Consider the following 16,477-nt stretch of genomic DNA (forward strand, 5'->3'; position numbering starts at 1 on the left):
TGATTTTTATACGGTTAATTTGCCTAGTTATTCATCAGGTTTCCCTGTTGAATTTTCTTATCTTTCAGGTTCTTCGTTACTTCGATTATGTTTTCACGGGCGTGTTTACATTCGAAATGATCATAAAGGTACGTAATCGGGTTGAAAAATCTCACCACGCTTCCTCCTTGCTGGTTATCTCCTGATATCCTCTTCAATATACTTCATTTATTTGCCCGTCGTATTTGCTAGATGATCGACCAGGGCCTCATTCTGCACGACGGCTCGTATTTCCGAGACTTGTGGAACATCCTGGACTTCATAGTGGTGGTTGGAGCTCTCATCGCCTTTGCTCTGACGTGAGTGATTTCTTTGTAGCTTTTTCGTATGGTTAGTTTATAGAATTAATAAAGAAAAACGATTCAAACCATATTTTAGTGTCTAGATTTCTGGATATTACAATCTGTTGGAATTTTAGCCAGTAAGATCAACAAAAGCTAAACTTGTGCAAATGTTTTCTAATATAATTTATAGATGGATAGATAGATAGATAGATAGATAGATAGATAGATAGATAGATAGACAGATAGATAGATAGATAGATAGATAGATAGATAGATAGATAGATAGCTACTGTAGATAGATAGATACTGTAGATAGATAGATAGATAGATAGATAGATAGATAGATAGATAGATAGATAGATAGATAGATAGATAGATAGATAGATAGATAGATACTGTAGATAGATAGATAGATAGATAGATAGATAGATAGATAGATAGCTACTGTAGATAGATAGATACTGTAGATAGATAGATAGATAGATAGATAGATAGATAGATAGATAGATAGATAGATAGATAGATAGATACTGTAGATAGATAGATAGATAGATAGATAGATAGATAGATAGATAGATAGATAGATAGATAGATAGATAGATACTGTAGATAGATAGATACTGTAGATAGATAGATAGATAGATAGATAGATAGATAGATAGATAGATAGATAGATAGATAGATAGATAGATAGATAGATAGATACTGTAGATAGATAGATACTGTAGATAGATAGATAGATAGATAGATAGATAGATAGATAGATAGATAGATAGATAGATAGATAGATAGATACTGTAGATAGATAGATAGATAGATAGATAGATAGATAGATAGATAGATAGATAGATACTGTAGATAGATAGATAGATAGATAGATAGATAGATAGATAGATAGATAGATAGATAGATAGATACTGTAGATAGATAGATAGATAGATAGATAGATAGATAGATAGATAGATAGATAGATAGATAGATAGATAGATACTGTAGATAGATAGATAGATAGATAGATAGATAGATAGATAGATAGATAGATAGATAGATAGATAGATAGATACTGTAGATAGATAGATAGATAGATAGATAGATAGATAGATAGATAGATAGATAGATAGATAGATAGATAGATAGATAGATAGATAGATAGATAGATAGATAGATAGATAGATAGATAGATAGATAGATAGATAGATAGATACTGTAGATAGATAGATAGATAGATAGATAGATAGATAGATAGATAGATAGATAGATAGATACTGTAGATAGATAGATAGATAGATAGATAGATAGATAGATAGATAGATAGATAGATAGATACTGTAGATAGATAGATAGATAGATAGATAGATAGATAGATAGATAGATAGATAGATAGATACTGTAGATAGATAGATAGATAGATAGATAGATAGATAGATAGATAGATAGATAGATAGATAGATAGATAGATAGATAGATACTGTAGATACTGTAGATAGATAGATAGATAGATAGATAGATAGATAGATAGATAGATAGATAGATACTGTAGATAGATAGATAGATAGATAGATAGATAGATAGATAGATAGATAGATAGATAGATAGATAGATAGATAGATACTGTAGATAGATAGATAGATAGATAGATAGATAGATAGATAGATAGATAGATAGATAGATAGATAGATAGATAGATAATCTAGAATAAATCGGTTTTAGGATGACAAATTTTTTTTTATGTGGCATTGCAGAGTTTCTATGTTTTTAATCTCGTTCTTGCTGTAAATGTTATTTTTTTCTCTGTCGTCCCTCTTTCTCTCTGTTTTCTCTGTGGACTGTGTCATTGTGGCTGCCAGGAATGTCATGGGGTAAAGCCACACACTTCTCATTCATATTGTTGAAACAGATATATTATTCATGTCAGTAGCGTGTCATCTGTGCAGTGTTTTGTCAGTAAAATCCTTTTTTCTAGGGTCGGATGTTTCACAAAGTCGTAAAGAACACATTATATTCGACTCGTTTACATCGTGTTCTGTTAAAAATTACATTTGTGAGGTGATCGTAGTGCACAAGATACTGATACGTTGTACTGCTCTGGATGGATTGTTCCAGAAAGCGCCAGACAATAGTGAAGAATACAACACAGTGGTGAAGAACACCATGTCTGAATTTATTACTGTGTAAATATCCATTTTAATGAGTAATAGTCTAGCAGTCTGATGTAAGCCCAAGGTAACTGCGTCCACAAGTGAATTTGAACGGCAATGTTGTATGCCAATGATCATTTATAGCATACTATGTCTTATAATACTATAAAGTGTGTAAAATACTCAGCTTTGTTTGGGCAAATCAAAGAATCCAATCCAGTACCGCACGACGGGTCGATCCGCAGGACAGACGAGCGGCATTAAAGGCGGATAAACCAAAATGAATACTAATAATTGAGGCATGAGTCAGAAAAACTAAAATAAATATAGAACGGAAAATACGTCTCAGAACTGCATGGTGCAATTGGTAAGACTGTACAAGGATACAGAGACACAACAGGAAATTAATCAGCAAACGAATCAAGGGGTTAAGACGGAACAGTGCACACACTTGAGGACAGTGTTCACCATGCTGGATTTTTACATGGCAATGTCTTGGACAGATTGATTAGTGTGTTTCTAATTGATCAGTATCTCAAGAGAGGCTGGTAAAGGAGACATTTACAGCATTTGGCAGACACACTTAGCCAGAGCGACTTACGTTATCTCACTTTTATACAGCTGAACAATTGAGGGTTAAGGGCCTTGCTCAGGGGCCCAACAGTGGCGTTTTGGTGGACCTGAGATCGAACTCACAACCTTTTGATTAGTAGACCAACACCTTAATGCCCTAAACGACTGATTATAGATGCTATAAATATTAGAAATATAATGTATAACACATACTGTACAGTATAATGTGCTTAGTAAATAAAACCCGAAATAAACACAGAAGCATGGAACTGGAATTAAGGCACAATGCAACTGAGTTGAACGTAAGACTTTTCAAGGACACACGACAAGACAAGACACGACGCGACAGAAAATAAACAGAGAAACAAATCAAGGACACAGGATTTAACCAGCGATGCGACAGAGAGCGAATCAAAAGCAAGATAAAGCGTATACGAACTAACATACGCAGTATGATGAAAAGTATGTAGGATGCTTTATATACGTATATGTTATTTAGAGGTTGTTAAAGGAACGTTCTCTAGATATTCTGGAGCAGGTGAGCTATCAGTTTCGGATGATAAGATATAACATCCACTTTAACTATGGATTTGTTTTCTAGGCAACTTATAAAACAACTTATATATATATATTTACGTCTGCTATATGTATATTAAATATTTAATTAATACGCATACCTGTGGATGATATTTAATCTCTTAATATCTTCTTCTTTCGTCTTCTTTCGCTACGAACCGTGAGAGTATTATATCTGTGAGTTACTGAGTTTCACGTTTCAGTCGGTTTTATGTGGGACTAACGCAAGCTTTTTCAATCACAGGAACAACAAAGGCAGAGACATCAAGACTATTAAGTCCCTGCGGGTGCTGAGAGTTCTCAGGCCTCTCAAGACCATCAAAAGGCTCCCGAAGCTGAAGGTACCAGATTCGCTCAGCCTCATTTAAAAACTTTAAAGACAGCCACAAGGACAAGAACAAAAAGCTTCTGCGTCGTCATTCCAGCTCCCAGTGTCTGTATTATTAAATCTGAATAAGAGGCTGGACTCAAGTATCTCAAATATACAATTTAAATGTGTATATTATCATCTTTTTTTTTTTAGAAACGATGTTTTTTATTTCAGAAAAAGTGTGATTTCAGGAAATAAAACAGACCCTATTGAGTTTGGTCCTGTATAATGTTCCACCTAGTGTGATTATATAGTAATAATTAATACCTCCACTAATCCCGACCCTCCCTCGAGTACCGACGGTTCCTCTTGGTACAGGAACTTAAAAGGGCTTCCACCAGTTCCAAGCCATTACACAGTAGAGATGATTAAATTGTCAGAGTCATTTATATGTGAATTGTTTACTTCACTGAATTTTGACCTTTTTTTTTTCTTTTTTTCTTTTTTTTTGTGTGCACGCGCAGGCCGTGTTCGATTGCGTGGTGACGTCCCTGAAGAACGTCTTCAACATCCTCATCGTCTACAAGCTCTTCATGTTCATCTTTGCCGTCATCGCAGTTCAGTTGTTTAAAGGAAAGTTCTTCTATTGTACAGACGGCTCCATGGGCACACAAAGAGAATGCCAGTGAGTACCGTACACACACACACACACACACACACACACACACACACACAATTGTGGACATTCCACTGGCATAAATATCAATGAATGTAAATCTAGTCCTAACATTAACCTCAGTATCCAAATAGTAACTGTTGATACTTTCAGTTTCTTTAAATAAAAGCTGCAGATTTTGCTCATGGCCACTAAATAAATGTCCCCAGAAGAACAAAACTGTCAGATATTTTTATATAAAAACACACTACAAACACACACACGCACACACACACAAATATGTAAATATACACGTCCAGGTGAAGCTAGCAGTATCATAGCTTAACATATACACATCATAAGAAATCTTCCAAAATGCCTTTATCATTAAACCTACTGTATATTGTGACAATCATAACGAAGAGCATTTTCAAACAGTATTTAAATTCAGAAGCAACTGGTCTGGCGGTCAAAAGATTCTTGGCCTGAAGCTACTGCTTTTTGCTCCATCTGCTCAAAAAGTAAGAGAGACCTCTGCGTGACAGACGCGCTCATCCTCCACACTTCTCTCTCTCTCTCTTTCTCTCTCTCTCTCTCTCTCTCTCTCTCCCTATCCTATTACTATAATGTATAATAGACATTTTGCCTGCTACCATCTGTATGAGATATAATTAAGCTTTTCATTTGCATAAAACTTCATCTAGCTTCTGAAGATTGAGTTTATATAGTAAGGAAAATGTTATGTAAGGGATAAAATAAAAAATCGGGGTCGTGAACGCAGCCGAAGATACTGATACTGTTTTCATCTATGTGCTCTGTATGTTGTTTTCCTGATAACATCGCATCCTGAAATGTTTTTTTTTTTCATTTTATATTATAGAAATTTATAGTTATGTTTCTAGACCAAGGGTCGGCAACCCGCGGCTCCGGAGCCGCAAGTGGCTCTTTCATCCCTCTACTGCGGCTCCCTGTAGATTTGGAAAATAAATATTTAATTTATTTGATTTTAGTTAGTTAGTTTTTAAAAAAAATGTAATTCTAAATTCTAAGACTATGACGCTCTTGTAACATTAAAATAAACCGTGTTTAATTTGTCTCTCAAAATATGCGTCATAACTGCCGACTTGCGAAATCCGACTCAGTTAGACATTGAACATTTTATGTGAAAGTAACCTTCGACCCAGCGTCTTTTTTGTTAAGGTTAGTTCAAACTATTCAAAATATTTTTGTTTGCTTGCAGAAATAAAATTTCGTTTACTCTGTAGCAGTTCATTGCTTTCATAAATGCAACACACTACAGTTTTTTCTACTTTCCATAAAGGTAAAAAAAACGATATATGCAGTGTTATCTTCATTTTAGATGTCAAAAGGGTTTTGTGGCTCCCTGTGTTTTTTTCTGTGGGAAACTGGTCCTAATGGCTCTTTGTGTGTTTAAGGTTGCCGATCCCTGTTCTAGAGTATAGTCTACTGTCTGTTGTTTTATATATATATATATATATATATATATATATATATATATATATATATATATATATATATATATATATATATACCTTACATCACTTTATTAGGTACACCTTACTAGTACTTACTAGGTCTTCTGCTGCTGTAGCCCATCTGCCTCAAGGTTCGATGTGTTGTGTGTTCAGAGATGCTCTTCTGCATACCTCGGTTGTAACGAGTGGTTATTTGAGTTACTGTTGCCTTTCTATCAGCTTGAACCAGTCTGGCCATTCTCCTCTGACCTCTGGCATCAACAAGGCATTTGTGCCCACAGAACTGCCCTCACTGGATATTTTCTCTTTTTCGGACCATTCTCTGTAAACCCTAGAGATGGTTGTGCATGAAAATCCCAGTAGATCAGCAGTTTCTGAAATACTCAGACCAGCCCGTCTGGAACCAACAACCATGCCACGTTCAAAGTCAGTTAAATCACCTTTCTTCCCCATTCTGACACTCGGTTTGAACTGCAGCAGATCGTCTTGGCCATGTCTACATGCCTAAATGCATTGAGTTGCTGCCATGTGATTGGCTGATTAGAAATTTGCGTTAACGAGCAGTTGGACAGGTGTACCTAATAAAGTGGACGGTGAGTGTATGTATAGTATTGTAGCAGAGCATCTCCGAAATAAGTTTGTTATTGTTATCCCTTACTTTACAGCAGCTGTAAACAGTAGTTCCCTCACAAACCAAAACTTTTTATCTCTCTCTTCAAGTGTACAAACAAAAAACAAAACGAAAGACAGCGCTACAGAGAAACCAATCAAAATAAAAATCAATCAAAAACTTCTTTCTCACAAAGAGTTAGTCTGTTACAACATACTTACATACAACATACAACAACCGGATACTCCTTCCAAAAATCAACGAGCATCAGCCTTTTAAGTGGTTAACATAGAAACGATGGCTACTGTTAAACTGCTGTTACAAAAAAAAAACACCTGACCAATCAGAATGAAGAATATATATATATATATGTATATGTATATAAGTCTATATGTACATATCTGTGTGTGTGTGTGTATATATATATATATATATATATATATATATATATATATATATACGTACAGAGATATCAGTAATACATTAATAAACTGGAGTGTAACTGTTTCTCCGTTATGGCCCTGTGTGTGTTCAGAGGCTACTACATCGATTATGGGAGGGACAGGAAGGAGGTGAAGAAGCGTGAGTGGAAGAGACACGAGTTCCACTATGATAATGTGATGTGGGCGCTGCTCACGCTCTTCACCGTGTCCACCGGAGAAGGCTGGCCGCAGTACGTGCTAACTCACTCCACCCACATCTACAGCTTTACAAAATCAGCTTTACTTACTGCAAAAGAAAGCAACATTCTGGGCGTTCTGCCATCATGGTCTCATCATCCTGAACTCTCAAGATGGTTGGAGTTTTTTCTTTTCACAGATGAGATGAATAATCTGCTTTGACAATTCATTTACAAAAAATGGTCAAATATTGTAGTTTACTCAGAGTTCATTAGGCAGTCATAACTCCTACATAAGCCTTCATGACAACTGACATAAACATGCATAAGCATTTAGATGATAATTATTCCAGGACTTATCCAAGACCCTGACAACAGTTTAGTCAGTATCGGTATCTGTTAAATGTTTGTGTAGATTTATGTCAGCTTATATATGCCTCAAGTGGCAGGTTAAGGTTCTGGATTGTAGATCAGAGGATCAGGGTTCAAGCCCCAGCACTGCCAAGCTACCACTGTTGGGCCCTTGAGCATGGCCCTTAACCCTGTCTGCTCCAGGTTTGCTGTGTCATAGCCGACCCCAAAATCAAAAGTTGGGATATGTGAAGGAAGGCTAATAAAGGCTGTTTCTAACTCATCTACAATGCAGAGAAACACAGTTGAACTGTATTATATACAACATCACAACCAGTCATTTGCTCCACCTACTGATAAATATTATTACCGTGGCAACCAGAAGTAGGAACGCCTCCTGGCGACTTCATATAAAATGTGCTGCATGTGTGAGCATAGTTTCACAAGTAGTAATGTTTTTGAGTGTATTTACAGTCTAAGATTTCGATTTCTACATGATCTATTATGATGTTTAACTGACTTACGTGATTCTCACACGGCTTATCACTGAACTCCACAGTTACTGTATGTCTCGGGCATGATTTTTGCCATAAAATTTGATGCAAATTTGCTTTTATTTTTTTACTAATTAACACTGTGTGTTCTGCTCAGGGCAATTAAACGTTGTTTTTTTCCAAAATTATTATTATTTTTTTTTTTGAAGGCTATTTTTATTACAAAGGCTATTTTTATTTTTATTGTCATTCTGCAATTATTATCGGAAGGCTTGAGTGGTGTTTCTAAAGCATTAAAATGTTTTTATAATCTACACACACAGACACACACACACACATTTACAGCATTTGCCAGACACTCTTATCTAGAATCATTTACATCTTAATTTTTAACAACTAAACAGTTGAGGGTTAAGGGCCTTGCTCAGGGGCCCAGGGGTAGCATCTTGGTAGTGGGGGATTACACACAAACACACACACACACATACACACACAAACACACACACACACTCACACATTCAGGTATTGGGGCTCTGTTTCCATCAGTATCTCTTATACTTACAAAAGATTTGAATAGATACCTGAATATAAACCAATCAGCAAAACCATTAAACCGTTGGCATACGATGCAACATACTGTATCAGTGAGCCTTGGGCATCTATGACCATGTCAATGGACCCTTAACACTGAAGAAAGGATTAACTGTCCAGCTGCAAATGACCAGTCTGGAGGATAAAATGGCCTCAAACCTATAAATAGTGCATTCTGAAGGAACAATAGCTGACCTTCTTACTGGAAATAAAAAATATGATTTCACACAGACCTGAATGTAAAACCGGTCATGGAAACACCTCCTCGGACGACTAGCCATCACTTTTTGTCTCACTCAGATTGTCCCACTTCAGTAGCTTTCAGTAGCTTTATCAAACTGCAGTAATTCTATATGTACGTGTTACTGAGTATGCTCTGTAAATGTAATTATTTAATTCTCTTACATTATTGTGTAAACTGTTTACCAAGATGTTTGTTTACTGCTTCAGGGTTCTCCAGCACTCGGTAGACGTGACCGAGGAAGATCACGGCCCGAGCCGGGGCAACCGCATGGAGATGTCCATCTTCTACGTGGTGTACTTTGTAGTCTTCCCCTTCTTCTTTGTCAACATCTTTGTCGCTCTCATTATCATCACATTCCAGGAGCAAGGGGACAAAATGATGGAGGAGTGCAACCTGGAGAAAAATGAGGTGAGTTTTCACGTCAAACCACAACGCTAAAGAGACATGGGGTTAGATCAGACCGGAGGCGGAGCTTAAAGTCTAGTCAGAGTTGCTTAAAAGTTTCGGTAGCAATCAGACCCAAGCACAAAAAGTAAGAATCTTCACTCTCCACCACTATATTTAAATGTAATTGAAATCACTTTGAATCAAAGCAGTTTCTGATACACACTTAAAACCTTTGTTTGTGTTTTTTCTCCCTGAATGTTTCAGAGAGCCTGCATCGACTTCGCTATCAGTGCAAAGCCTTTCACGCGTTACATGCCTCAGAACCGACAGACGCTCCAGTACCGACTGTGGCACTTTGTCGTCTCTCCTTCGTTTGAGTACACAGTCCTGGTCATGATTGCGCTCAACACAGTGGTCCTCATGATGAAGGTAACTGCACTGCTATTCTTCAACATCGTCCTGTAAAAGCCACGGCATCATACATTCATACTGTGTCCAAGCACTCTCTTTTTTTTTTTTTTAACATAAGCTTTCTTTAGCCATCAATATTTTACTTTTACATAGTTTTGTGTATTCAGACTCATGTTGTTCAGGTCAATAGAAATTTTCAAAACAAATATTTAGGAATTATTTTTAGGAATTTTTCAAGAAAAGAAAAAAAACAAGCATACAAATGAATTAACTTTTACCAGGCAACAGCAAGGCAGAAAACAATTTATTAAAAATAAATATATAAATTATTATAAATTTAAAATAATTATAATAATAAATTAATAGTTTACATTAAAATAAAATACTAACAGTTTTTATATATAAATATCATTATTATTATTGTTGTTATTATTATTATTGTTGTTATTATTATTATTATTATTATTATTATTATTATTATTATTATTATTATTATTATTATTATTATTATTATTATTATTATTATTATAAAGAAGAAGATTGTTGATGTTAAAAACATTCAGTAAATTATTGGTAGTAGTGGTGTTATTATTACATCAAAAAAGATAACAAAATTATTATTATTATTATTGTTGTTGTTGTTGTTTACTGTTTGTCTATATGTACCAATGAGGACATCTACAGTATCCTTATACATTGTGCACATATTTGATATCAACCCCTCACCCTATATTCGATGAGGCAACAGAGCAGAACAACAGTTATTACCCCTCTGGTGTTATTTGGACATGTGGCTGTTTTAGGAAATCGTGACAGTGGGGTGTTTGGTTTAGAGAATACGGCTTTATATCACTTAAAGTAACTCAGGTGTTAGACAGTAATAGTAGTAAATACACGCTCGCGACTCTGTAACCGTGTTTGACGTGTGTGTCGCTGCAGTATCACTCGGCTCCGGCTGCTTATGACATGGTACTGAAGCACCTGAACACGGCCTTCACTGTGCTCTTCTCCATGGAGTGCATCCTCAAAATCATGGCCTTTGGCTTCATGGTGAGTTAATCAGAGATTACCAGAGAATCAATGAAAGTGTAAACACAGATTTTATTACCAAACGTTTGCTTCGTGGAATAAACCAATGACACTATTATTAATTATAAGCAGCACTTTTATTCTCCAAAACAGTCCTCTTTCCTAGTGCATGTCTATTGAGTTTGTTGAGGCATTTATTTAATCTATTCCCTAATTTAATTGCCAGAAAGTCTGTGTATTATAATGTATATGCAAAGTCATAGATCATGTTTACTGCATGGAGTATCTTTTATCACAGAATTATTTCCGAGACACTTGGAACATCTTTGACTTCATCACTGTCCTCGGCAGCATCACCGAGATTGTTGTAGACTTGCAGGTAAAACAGAATATTCTATTTATTTCTATTCACTTATCTTTGACCTCATTAAAGCAGCTCTATCAAATAAAATAATTCCTTCTTCTTTCTCTGTAGTCTGTCAACACTTTTAATATGAGTTTTCTGAAGCTGTTTCGTGCAGCCAGGCTCATTAAGCTCCTGAGGCAGGGATACACCATCCGAATCCTCCTCTGGACTTTCGTCCAGTCCTTTAAGGTAAGAACCGCATCCTGCTAAGATCCTTAACGTTAACATCCTTAATGGCAGATCCATTTAACATCAAAAGCCTGACACAATCCTACATTGTGCTGTTTGTTTTCTGGATATTAATAACTCTACTTAATTAATAGGGTGTAGATATGCATGGGTAAGGATTAAGGGAAATAAAAAAAAAGTCTGAGGTCAATGTGAACATTTCTGATTTCAGGCGCTGCCGTACGTATGTCTGCTCATTGCTATGCTCTTCTTCATCTACGCCATCATAGGCATGCAGGTAAGCCGTACACCGTACACCGTGCATTATACAATAACAGATCCAGAGTCAGATTAAAAAAGGATTAAAAAGAAGCATATAATCACATCTGACAGGATAAAGCACGTTACATCACAATGTATCAAACGTTCTGCACCAACATCTTCCACTATTAAAGCTGGTTCGACAAAGTGCTTTTCATACTGAGCTTAACCCCGGGCTACCGTCGTTATAAACCCTGCTTTTAACCCCTGCTAGAGGAACAATTCACACATGTAATTTAGAAGCTTATGTTATGAAGCACAGCTTTTTACCTGAGGTTACGAAGCTCTGCTCTGAATCAGGATCAGCACTTCTGCAGTGTTTAACCTTGCGTGTTTGTGAAAACAGTAGTTACACTGATGGGCATTTGAGCGAAGCCCTTAACCATTCACTGCTCAGGCTAAATGTTGTCAGTGTAAACTGTAAATTCTGCATTTGAATGAATTAGAATAAAAAAAATGTATTCTTTTTTTTTAGAAAACTGTATTCAGGACAAATTGTATGGCAGTTAGAAATAACCCAGTATTTAAGGAAATGACTAAAAAATTATCAAAAGCTGGATATCAATGCACGCCTGGTCAACATGTACCATTCCAACCACATTCGGGTCTCAGATCACTTCTGGGTATTGGGTTATTTATATTAGACCATGCTCAAGCTTATAGCTAGCGTGAAGCATTGTTAGTTTATCGACATATTAAGCCGTTCGGTTGTTTCTTGTCTTCTCCCATCCGCGTATATGACCTTTTCTTTTGTGTACAAAAGAAATGTACTGTACTCCGTCCAGGGTGTATCCTGCCTTGATGCCCGATGACGCCTGAGATAGGCACAGGCTCCCCGTGACCCGAGGTAGTTCGGATAAGCGGTAGAAAATTAGTGAGGGTGACAGAGAGAAATGTACTGTGATAAACTTCAGATTATGACGGCACATGATTCATTTTTAATGTCACACAAAATAACCCAGGATCCGGTTTACTCTCACCCGGTTCATACAATCACCCAGTTGTTGTTTTTTTGTTTTGTTTTTTTTGGTGTTGTTGTTTTTTTAAGAAATAAAGCTATATTGAAATGGTGCCGCAGAAACATGAAATTTGCACTAAAATCTAATTTCAAGTCGAGTCAAGAAGCTTTTATTGTCATTTCAAGCATAACTAGCAGGACATAAAACGTTTCTCCGGGTCCCTGATGCCACATAAAACAACACAGAGCTAAGGACTTAGTAAGAGAAAGTTGTCCTAGAGAAATAAAGTGCATCACGTTGCAACCGAGTGCAAAACTAAAGGACAAATACACAACATAGCACAGACCAGTGCGCATACTGTGCAAACATGCCCTTATACAGTACAGAGCGACGTACAACAGTGCTTGTTGCAATGCTGGTAGATGACGAGGTCATATATTAGAGAGAGCACTATATCTGAGGTGCGATATTATACAGTACAAAGTGCAAAAATAGAGGATTTTTAACAAAGTGTGTTTTAGTAAACATATTAACACTAAAGTAAGATGAGTATTGAAATGTGGTGTACAGTTGAGTTGACTGATTTGATTTGTGGGTGTTTGTGTAGGTGTGTGTGTGTGTGTGTGTGTGTGTGTGTGTGTTCATGCTTCTGTATAAAGCAGATATAGTAAACACACATTCAAAAAAAACAACTTTAAGCTAAGTTTTCCATCTGGACAGAAGATCTCTCAAAACACGAATGTGCTGTTGGTGAGGACAAAAATAATAAGTTACGGATGAATAATTATAGCTAGAACCGTCTGAAACTAATTAAAAATTGAGAGTTCCTCTCTCCTCACTCTTTTAACCTTTCATTAAATAAAATGTCACCTCACAAGTTCTGACATAAGCCTTACACGAATACTCGATCATTACTTTATTAAAGATTCACTCTAATGTCAATGAATGATTCATGGAGGCCCTGATGCAGGTATCCTTCAAATAAAGTGTTACTAAAATCTTTCTAGCTTTGGATTCAGTGCATATGAGCGGTGTGTATATACGAGCACCTCGTCCTGTGTGTGTGTGTGTGTGTGTGTGTGTGTGTAGGTGTTCGGAAATATTAAGCTGAATGACGAGAGCCATATAAACCAGCACAACAACTTCAAGACGTTTTTCGGTGCTTTAATGCTGCTGTTCAGGTGAGTTAATGAGCAAAACTTTACATTTTATTATGAATATAGCTTTTTTTAATGAATTTGTTTTATATAGATAGAAGAAGTGTTTGTTTTTGTTTTTTAACCATAAATTTAATTTGCTTTTTTATTTTTGTCAAGTAAGATTAAATAGCCATATGTGTATGGAAGGAGATTAAATCATTTATGAATGCTGTTATTTTATATTATTGTGATGAATGTAATCCTGTACAGATAATTAATGAATAAAAAAAGAAAAATAAAGCAAAAGGACACCAAAGGAATTTCAAGCACTATAAATTTAATTTAATTTCTATACAGTTGTTTTTATTTATTTATTTATTTATTTATTTATTTATTGTATCTTTTTTATTTATTTGTTGTATTTTTAATATTATTATTTATTTAATTATTTGTTTTTATTCGTTTATTTATTTATTTAATTTATTTATTTTTTTTTTCCTTTTACAAACGATTAAATAGAGAAAGAATACTACTTTATTAATTTGGCAATACAAGAGCAACAAGATGTTTCCTACGTCATTACTGAAATCTAATATTTTAAATACAATTGTTGTATATAATTATTTACATTTTATATTGTATAAATAGAAAACAAATGTATATAATTTTTCAATCTGGCTCTTATTGAGTGAGATTTCTTTTTAAATCTATTCATATTCTCAGCTAGTGTGTAATTGAATGCTCATGGTCATGGATCTTCATCTCCTCGTGTGTTTTGTTTGCAGGAGTGCAACAGGAGAGTCGTGGCAGGAGATCATGCTGTCGTGTTTGGCTGGTCAGGAGTGTGAGCCCGATCCCTCCATCGCTCCACCTTTCATCTCTCCAGATCACGAGGGCGGCTGTGGCACCGACTTCGCCTACTTCTACTTCGTGTCCTTCATCTTCTTCAGTTCCTTCCTGGTAAGACTGGGATATTTCTACATTATATATTATTTGTGGAATATTGTTTCAGAATTAGTTTTCATGTTGATTGATAACAAAGCTGAAAAGCTCAGATCTACAGTAAAGATTTGGGTCGCTCTCAGGAGCTCAGTGAATTCAGGCACGGTACCATGATAGGTGAAATACGTCCATTAGTGAAATTTCCTTTGTCAACTGTTAGTGGTGTTATAACAAAGTGTAATAGTCCATGTAAAATAACAGAGTGTCGTCAGCACATGCTGAGGCACAACGTGCACAGAAGTCACCAACTTTCTGCAGAGTCAATAGCTACAGACCTCCAAACTTCATGTGGCCTTCAGATTAGCTCAAGAACAGTATAGAGAGCTTCATGGATGGGTTTCAATGGCCAAGCAGCTGCATCCAAGCCTTATATCAGCAGATGCAGTGGTGTAAAGCACGCTGCCACTGGACTCTAGAGCAGTGAAGACGTGTTCTCTGGAGTGACGAATCACGCTCCTCTGTCTGGTAATCTGATGGATGAGTCTTGGTTTGGTGGTTTCCGTGAGAACGGTACTTGTCTGACTGCATTGTGCCAAGTGTAAAGTTTGGTGGAGGGGATTATTACAGTGTGGGGTTGTTTTACAGGAGTTTGGCTTGGCTTAATTAATGCTTCTGCGTACCAAGACATGTTGGACAATTTCATGCTCCAGGTTTTCTGTTCAGACACGACCGTGCACCAGTGAACAAATCAAGGTCTATAAAGACATGGATGAGTGACTTTGGTGTGGAGGAACTTGACTGGCCTGCACAGAGTCCTGACCTCAACCCAACTGAACACCTTTGGGATGAATTAGAGCAGAAACTGCGAATCAGGCTTTCTCATTTAACATCAGTGCCTGACCTCACAAATGCTCTTCTACAGAAATGATCAAAAAGTCCCATAAATACACTCCTAAACCTTGTGGAAAACCTTCAGAGAAGAGTTAAAGCTGTTATAGCTGCAAATGGTGGACAAACTCCATATTAAACCCTACGGATTAAGAATGGGATGTCATTAAAGTTCATGTGCATATAAAGGCTGACGTCCCAGAACCTTTGGCAATATAGTTTTGTCTTGCTGCTTTATTTCTTCATTGTGTAAGAGTCAGAACTCATGACTCAGGATAAATAGACTCATGTTAAAGAACCTGGTGTGCATCAATCATCAACACAGAACGTTCAGCTCTTGTCATTACAATCATGATCATGTTTTTAAAAAAAGAAGTCTTTCATAAAATTGCTCTAGACACTCAAATGTATTCTATATTAATAGCAACTTCTGCTTTATTAAATTTTTGACTTTTTGAATTTTTAACTTTTTTAATTATTTGATAGCTCAGACTGATCGACATGTAAAAATTGTTCTTGCAGTGGTTTGAATATGAAACTGGCACGCTTTACCGATTCAAAAATATATCACAGCCAATCAGGTTCCAGTATGCAAATAATGGCAATGCAACACTGTGTTACCATGAGAAAAGGGGGTGGGGCTTGTAACAAAAAACGACGTCCTTCGAACGTGCGGAAAACACAGAATTTTCTTGATAAAATTAAAGGTAGGGTCTCCGTTGTTTGAGAAATGCTTCAGATAACTGAGTCGGGACGACAAACAAAACAAAAATCAAAACAAACGTGTAGCCAATGAGCAGAAAGGGGCGTGTCTTGTCAATATGGGTGGAGAGAGTGTTCAGTGCGC

The 16,477-nt window shown here is 36.2% G+C and overlaps 1 protein-coding gene across 1 annotated transcript in view; it reads left to right on the forward strand.

Annotated features, from left to right (window-relative positions):
- cacna1eb (calcium channel, voltage-dependent, R type, alpha 1E subunit b) overlaps positions 1-16,477 on the forward strand; it is a 72,965-nt gene that overhangs the window by 44,764 nt on the left and 11,724 nt on the right. Inside the window, exons 22-35 of the mRNA XM_060875088.1 lie at positions 69-128; positions 232-338; positions 2,171-2,182; positions 3,855-3,951; positions 4,445-4,605; positions 7,217-7,354; positions 9,187-9,388; positions 9,632-9,796; positions 10,718-10,828; positions 11,106-11,186; positions 11,283-11,402; positions 11,614-11,679; positions 13,751-13,842; positions 14,586-14,760. Of these exons, the coding sequence (XP_060731071.1) occupies positions 69-128; positions 232-338; positions 2,171-2,182; positions 3,855-3,951; positions 4,445-4,605; positions 7,217-7,354; positions 9,187-9,388; positions 9,632-9,796; positions 10,718-10,828; positions 11,106-11,186; positions 11,283-11,402; positions 11,614-11,679; positions 13,751-13,842; positions 14,586-14,760 (1,587 nt within the window). The remainder of the gene's footprint in view (positions 1-68; positions 129-231; positions 339-2,170; positions 2,183-3,854; positions 3,952-4,444; positions 4,606-7,216; positions 7,355-9,186; positions 9,389-9,631; positions 9,797-10,717; positions 10,829-11,105; positions 11,187-11,282; positions 11,403-11,613; positions 11,680-13,750; positions 13,843-14,585; positions 14,761-16,477) is intronic.

This window comes from Tachysurus vachellii, chromosome 7 (genome assembly GCF_030014155.1).
Source record: "Tachysurus vachellii isolate PV-2020 chromosome 7, HZAU_Pvac_v1, whole genome shotgun sequence".
NCBI lineage: Eukaryota > Metazoa > Chordata > Actinopteri > Siluriformes > Bagridae > Tachysurus > Tachysurus vachellii.